General features: G+C 53.5%; 1 protein-coding gene across 2 annotated transcripts in view; it reads right to left on the bottom strand.

Moving 5' to 3' along the window:
- The window catches only part of WNT5B (Wnt family member 5B), a 158,604-nt gene extending 156,596 nt beyond the window's left edge, over nt 1-2,008 (bottom strand). For both annotated transcript variants that reach the window (XR_010749283.1, XM_066369480.1), the window contains exon 1: nt 1,516-2,008. Coding sequence is in view for 1 of the 2 variants with exons in the window: in XM_066369480.1 (XP_066225577.1) it covers nt 1,516-1,521 (6 nt within the window). In the remaining variant the exon portion in view is untranslated. The remainder of the gene's footprint in view (nt 1-1,515) is intronic.
- Nucleotides 2,009-7,715: the final 5,707 nt, after the last annotated feature.

Here is a 7,715-nt window from a genome sequence, read left to right on the forward strand (position 1 = left end):
TGTGTTTGCCTGGACTTATGTTTGTGTGTGTGTGTGCCCGGACAGGGAACAAACTCAGGTGGCACCCACTCGCCCATGCCTGAGACTGACAGTCTGGCCTTTGATACAATAACCCCACAGGTGAATCACACAGCAGCAGGAGCAGCTGGCACCAGGAAAGAATCCTCAGGCTTTCTGAGGGTGTGCCCACTGTTCCTGGTGCCCTGTGTCGCCTCAGGGCCAGCTACAAAAAAGGTCCTCCTAAGCTTCCACCCATGTGCGTGCCCAAGTGCTGATATCTGACTGGGAGTGTGACCCTGCTCCACTGACCCAAAGGCTTCTACACCCACACTGATGGCATAACACAGTGGTCCCATCACAGTTCTGTCAAGTGGTAATATTCTAGGTAACTACAGCAGTTCAGGGGATTGGCAACATGATCCTGAGCCTTTCTCCTCCAGGTACCAGGCTGAAACTCTGCCCACGGCTGTAGTAAGTGAAAGTTGTTGCCAACCTGGCCAGGTGTGTCATGTAGAGCAAGCCTACCCAATTCAGATCTCGACCTCCCCTCCACCCCACCTCCGCTAAACAACCTCAGCTTTCCTTTCTGTAAACAGAACCAATCATGCTTCAAGCAAACTGATCTCTCACGGCGATTTGAGTATGAAGACATCTAGGAAATCTGGCTCTTACTTAAGTACATGGCCAAATATGCATGAGGATCCACCAAAGACGGTCATTTCCCCCATCTGAGGCACGGATAAATGAGAGTAAGCAGCGGAGGGGCAATGAAAGAAAACGGAAACCTCAGACCACCGCTCAGGGCTTGATCTGCTCCGGGCTCAAGCAGGAATTCAGGCATCAAACTATTAATAACACTGCTCCAGGAGCTAAAATAATCCAGATGTAGTCCTCGCCCAATCTGCCTGATGCGGGCGCGGACCTCGAGCAGAGCATACCAGCTGGGCCCGACCACGCCAGGAAAAGTGAGCGAAGAGGTCCGAGGGGCTCACGGTTCTCCGACCCGCGCCTGCAGGGCCGGGGGGGAAGTCCCTGCGCACGCCAGAGGGCGGCACCTCCTCCGCCACCTCCTCGGACGCCTTACACTCGGGGACCCAGAGCCGCAAGCGCCCGAGGAGCCGGGGAAGGCGCCCCGGCGGCCTGCGCCCCGCGCCGTACACTGGCTGCAGGCGGCAAATGGCCCCAGCTTTGTTCGCGTCCGGGAGCGGGGGAGCCTCTTCCCTTTCCGCGCTCCCGCCCCCATCAGACGGGGCTCGGCCGGCGCCGCAGACCCCGCTCCCAGCCAGCTCCACCAGGTCGCCTGCGGAGGGCAGGGCCCCGCTCCCGGACGCGCTCGTCCCCGCGCGGCGCCCAGACTCGGCGGGCCCGCGGCCACCGAGGGGGCGGGAACCCGGCAGCGTTAGGAAGTTTCGGAGGCGGGAGCTGAGCAGCGGTATCTCCGGGCGGCGAGGCCGGGGGCTGGGGCGGCGGCAAACCGCGAGCGCTCCTTTCCCGCAGCGGGCAGCCGGCGCTTACCTGCATGTCCCGCCGCTCGTCAAGCTCGAGGGCTCCGGCTCCTCCAGCGACGGCTGCTCTAGGTTGGCCAGGCGCCGCGGCGAGCGGGAGCCCAGGAGCGGCGGGGGCCGGGGTCGCTCCTCTCAGGGCGCGGACCGCTCGGGCCGCCGCACCGGACTCTGCATCCGCGGCCGTGCGTGTTCGCCTCCGGGGGTCCCGCCAGGCGTCTGCCGGACCCCGGTGCTGGGGCAGCTTCCGCAGGCGGCGCGTTGCTGGGCCCGGATGGCCGCGGCCCTGGGAGTTCGCGCTCGCTCGTGCCTCTGGGAGGGCTCCCTGCTTGGCGCCCGGGACCCCGCGTTCGGCCGGCAGGGAAGTCGGTTGCGGATCCCGCACTACGCGGAGGGAGACCCCAGGCTTTGAGCGCCCAGCTCGAGCCCCACCGTCGGTCGTCGCTGGACTGCGCGCTCTACTCCGAATGCGGGACCCCAAGAAGTTTCGGCCCAAGTCGGCGCGGCCGCAGCTCGGCGGGGAGTGCTGGGCGGGCGCCGGGAGAGCAGATCCCGGGCCCCGCCGCCTCCGCCCCCGCCCCGCCCCCGCGCCGCCTCCTCGCCCCCGCCGCCGCGCGGCTCCGGCTCACTCCTTCCCACCCGCGAGCCCGCGAGCCCCCTCCCGGGGCTCCTCCCAGGCACTGGGACTGTGACCTCCGCACCTGCCCCGCCGCTCGAGTGGACACGACTTCTTTCTATCCCAGCCTCTCCGCGTAACAGCCTGGGCCTTGAAGGGGGTGCGGACCGGGAGCCTCCGCCTCCGAAGCCCACCGCCCAGCCCCCTCCCCGGCCCAGCGCACCCACCGCTTCCTGCTCCCGGAACTCGACCTGGTGCCCAGAGCGGACCGCTGGCACTCCCCGGGCCAGCAGCCCCCGCGGGCACCCAGCGCTCCAGCCAAGAGCACTCGCCGCAGGGGCTGCGGAGCTGGGGGCTCTGAGAGGGGAAAGAATTACATCAGTAGTAGCTCTTATATTTACATCAAACTCATGCACGCGCTTTGTTCCCCTTTGAATCCCCCCAAAGCTGCAGAGTGATCTGTTATTTCCGCCTTACCAACCCAAGTCATTCCTCTCTGGCTCTGGACGTTTCCCTACAGCACCCAGCACAGAGAAGGTGTCTGGGACAGGAAATTTGGTGGGAACAAGAAGGGGGACCGCCAGGAAAAATGTTTGCAGTGTGTGCTATCATCACTTATGCGACAACTTTAAGGTTGAATTACCTGACTTTTTATGAGGAAACTAAGGCACAGAAAAAATGACACCATCAGTCCATGGTCACTAAAGGGAGTTAGTGGCCTGAAAACATCACTAGAATCCAATTTTTAGCTTCAGGTCAGACCAAAGTTTAAATACTTTTATAGAGGTAACCAAGTCCTGTTAGTGGTTGCCTCATAACACCCATATAACTTCCCAGGAGGAAATTAGCCAAGGTCCCATGGGACCCCAGCTCCTGGACCCTGTTCCAGACTCTGGTGACAGGGCATCAACCAGGAGCAGCCAGCACTGTTAGAGGCCTGCCCTCCAACTGCATTTTCTTTTACAGTTTGAAACCCATCTCTTTCCCTAGTGAGTAGGAGGCTGCCCAGCTAAAGAAATTGCCTTTGAATGCAGTACAGGGAGGAAAAAAAAAAATAGAAATGATTTTAAGTTTTGTCTTAATTGGTAACTAAACAAAGCAACAGCCTTCCTCTTTCAGTGGGGAAAGGGGCCACAGGGAGAGTGAGGAAAAGAAGTACCAGGAGGCTACCACATTGGGTTGGCAATAAGGAGCTATTGTCCCCCGGTTTTTACAATAAGAAAACTAAGAGCTGTTTTAGCAAATACCAGACTAATTAGAGGGAAAAACTTCCTTGGAATTGTGCTGGCTTGGGCCGGAGGGGTGTTACAACTTCTCACCTCATGGTGAATGGGGTTTATGAGACCAGATCCAGCAACCTTAAATGAATGGTCTATAATTGCCATGGGAGCTGAAAGGGGCTACTTTCATCCAGGGAGTCTTGTCCAAGGCTTTATCTCTGGGGACAGATGGGAAAGGAAGAAGAGCTTGGTCTAAAGCAGGCATAAAGGCTTCGAATCCATTTTGTCAAATTAAAAGTACTCTCAGGTCTTCTCAGAATAAAGTGTGGGTTTCAAGGTTAGAGTCTTTGCAAAAAGTCAAGGAAAGGCCTGTCCAGGAGGATCTTTCTGGAATGCGACCTGAGAGAATTTGAAGATTCACTTCCACATACACTGTAGAGTTGTAAGCACACAGAGATGACTGAGACCAGATCCCAGTCTAAAGGAATAGGGTCGAGATAGGGGACAGTTTTCTCATTTGAGGCCTAGAATGAGCATGAGAAGAGCCAACTTTCCATGGTCTCCAGCTGACAAGCCAGGAGGAGAGCAGCTGACAGACGACAGCAACTCCAGCTGAATGTCCCACATAATGTCCCACACGTAGGCCTGCACCTCCCACCGTCTCTATCCAAGATGCATCAGAACTTGTGGCCCAGGAAGGGAAGCTGCAGTGCCCCCCAGCTTGCGGTTCGGTAGCTGGGAAAACAGTTGAGTGAGGAGCCCTGGGTCAACTTCCCAAGGGAAGTGGTGAGCGCCCCATTGCGTGAGTCACTGAGCTGCTGGTGAATGAGAGAGCACTCACCATGTTTTGTCTGTGATTGCTGGGTGGGGTCTCTTGCCTTCTCCCCTGAATAATGTATCCCAACTTGGCATTTGTGGTTGAAATGAACGAAGAAAAAAAACACACACACACATACTTGGACCTATGGAAATTTGTAATGATTCCTGCTCTGTTTATTGGATTCATTGTTTCCCCCTTCTTGGTCATGTCCTCCCAGGCCACCAGCCACACTCAGAGGTCTGTTCCAAGCCAGAATGCCTAATAAAAATCTTGTCAGAAAGAGTCAGAGAGAAGCCAGCCTCTTCCATTTCCTTAGCGCCCTGTAGTCTTCCTGTGGGGTACATTTAAGGCTGCCCTCCTACCCTGGGCTGTGCATTTTTAGGGCAATTCTTCCCCTTCTGAGTCCAACACCAGGAGGAAGAGCTGCAGGTGGCACTGCTGTTCCTCCTGCTGCTGGCAGCCAGAGGAAAATCAACCCTCCGTCCTGCCCCAGTCAGCTCCTCCAGCCCCTTTCAAAGGGGGTTATTCGGTATGTGCAGGAGATTTCTTGGGGGAAATCAACCTGATGAGCCTTTGAAGTCTGGATCAAGACAGAGAGATAAAACTAGTCATCTTTTATCCCAACAGATACTTGACCTCTATTGTCTGTGTTATTCCGTGTTCCCTTTGTGCTTATTATCTAGATGTTTTTCTAAAAACGAGCGCTTAACAAACTGGAAGATTCTGACCCAAATATCTAAGCACTGTCCACAGATTACCCCCACAGGTTTACAATGGCAGAGACAGTTTGGGACATCTGAACAAGGGGAATTCTAAGAGCCGAAGGCACAGGGTTGATAAGAAGGAAACTGCCAGTCACTTATAGGGAAGCATGTTCGCACCAAGAACCCAGCAGCTGAACGAGTTTGTATAAAGGCAGAAGAAGGGCTAAACTATTGACAGTCTCAACCCTGATGTGTGCAGAGAACTGACCAGTTTATGAATTGCTTTTACATTTTCATCTTCATTGAGATACATCCAATGAGAATGGTCCTCCTCATCTCACTCAGAGATCGCTCCTCTGACCAGTTCTGCCCAGAAGAGAGGCCACTGCTGTCTGCATCGGCAGGGGAGGTCTAGTGTGGTCACTGAGCAGGCAGGCCTGGGGGATCCAGACTTGCTACCATAGTGACCCTGGGACAGACACTGATCTCCCTAAGGCTCAGTTTCCTCACCTGAAAGGCAGTGGTATTTCTCATGGGAATGTGAAAATTAGATTGGATAGTGCAGATAAAGAACTAAGAACCACATCTTCCATATAGTATGTACTCAATAAATATCAACAATAATATTATTATTAAATAGACATGACCTGGTGTTCCAGTTAGGCAGTCTGATGTTACTCTCAGTCCTTGAACTCTTGGATTTTAACCCCATTTTTTTCTCCTAAGAGAAGATAGAATCCTAAAGAGTTCCTTGGGTGAATTACTGCTTTACAAACATCCAGCATGAAGTAGTGGAAGGTTTCAATAAACACTAGCAACACAGAGTCCTGGCGGACTGGATGGGAAGTCTCGTCATCCTGTCAGCATCACTTGTCAAGGTCCAGTGAAGAGGAAATGGGCAGTCTGATGGCTGTGGTCCTGTCAGTAAGCTGCTCCAGTGCTTGACTACAAAACAAGGTGCTATTTGGAACTGCAGGCCACACTGAGTGCTGCATCCCATTGGACTCTAACATCCTCTTTAGACTCTAACATATCCATCCTCTTCCCCTTCTCAACTTTGACTGAAGTCCTTCCATGTATTCTGTGCTGAGGGACATTACGAAGGAAATAAAGACAGGGCACCACCCCCAAGAGCTCTGCTTTCAGGGTGGCCCAGAGTACAAGTGAATGGAACTAAACAAAGGACAGGGCTAGTGTCTGCACACACACACCCCATGCAGAAACTCTGGCAGCTCATGGCTGTCAGGACAGAGGATGGAGGCCTGGGCTTCCTCCCTTCTCTTCTCAAGGGGCTCTTGACCTTGGGCAGGTCACCTCCCCTCTTCGGACTGCAGTGTCCTCACTAAATGAATCTGTGATTGAGTCTAGGGGGAAATTGAGGAAGATAAATGTGTGGGTGGAAGACAATGAATTTGACTCCATATACATTTTGTTTCAGTATCAATGGGAGCATTCAAGTGTTGACAGCAAGAAATAAAGAACTGGAAAGAAGGTCAGAGGTTAGGGTGGCTGGAGAGGCATTTCAGTGGAGTGAGCTGATAACACTGAGAGCCAGCGGCCGGGGGTCGAGGCGGAAGAGAGTGCAGGAGGAGGCCGGGTAAGCCCTACAAGTTTAACTAAGAAGAGAGGGGGCCATGGAGAAAGGGAAGGGGACTCTGGGGTCAAGTGATGTGTTTTCCACAATAGGGGAGCCCTGGAGCAGAGAAAAGAAGAAAAAAAGAGGAGGGTGAGAAATTCCTGTTGTTGTTAGAAGGGGTAAGAAAAGGCTGGGCAAGGAGGGAGGCCAGGAGCTCAGTGAGGGTTCACATTCCAGAGCAAGAAGCACCCCTTCCTCCTTCCTCCCCAGAGTTGGTGTGGACGACAGAGAGAGAGAGTAAGAGAGAGAGAGAGAGAGAGAGAGAGAGGGAGGGCAGGGGAGAGGGGACAAGCATTTGAACTGAGGGGCACTAAAGTACCACAGGGGTGACAGACACCCTTGTGTCGCATGGCTGGAGGCCATCTCAAGGTCATTTGATCCAAAATAGATTCCTGGGAGGCTTCCTAGGGCACTTATGGGTTATTTGCTGCTTTATCAGAATCTCCCAGGAGAAAATGTTAAAAACAAAGATTCCCAGGCTGTACCTCAGGCCTTCTAAACATGCATGGCTGTGGTCTGTGACTGTTAAGGTCCTCCAGGTGATTCTGATGCTCAGCCCAGTTCAAAACCAGGCCACGAGGTCACAAAGGTCCAGTACCCCTCTAGGGGGGAAGAGGCCCTTGCTGAACTGTACAATGTAAAGCTGGAGAAGGCTGGGGCCCTCCCGGAAGCCCCTGGAAGCCCCACAAAATGTACCAGTTAAGTCCCCTCAGGCTACATTGCGATGGAAGTGGGAGGAAAGAAATGTGGGTAGAGCAGAATCTGCCTGGTTTTTCACCAGCTGGTTCCTTCCCGTCGTGGCCTTGGCAAGGACCAGGTGCATGAGCTCAGCCTGAATAAGACTGGGCCCTGGGTTCTGCTCAGAATTCTCCATCGTGTTTGAGAGTTAACTTTTTTGCTCAGTGGTACTAATGAGGATGATAAAGGAAATCCACAGTTAATCCAAACATCTCAAGGTAAGTAAGGGTTTGTGTTCTGGCCTGTAATTACCATTGAAAGCATTTATAAACTTCTGCCCTCCGAGTTAGGACGCTTTGCTAGGCAGTTTCCCATCCGAAGTGGTTGTTTTGGCTTGTGGAAAAATGTCTGTACCACAAGAGGCAAACAGTGACAAGTAAGAATGTGTCATTATAAAGAAAAATTGTTAAACATTTAGAATATTAAATTTAGAGCACTTAGCCCAACAGCCCCCCTTGTCCTCTGAATTTTTCATTCTC

Source organism: Saccopteryx leptura, chromosome 2 (assembly GCF_036850995.1).
Source record: "Saccopteryx leptura isolate mSacLep1 chromosome 2, mSacLep1_pri_phased_curated, whole genome shotgun sequence".
NCBI classification, from domain to species: domain Eukaryota; kingdom Metazoa; phylum Chordata; class Mammalia; order Chiroptera; family Emballonuridae; genus Saccopteryx; species Saccopteryx leptura.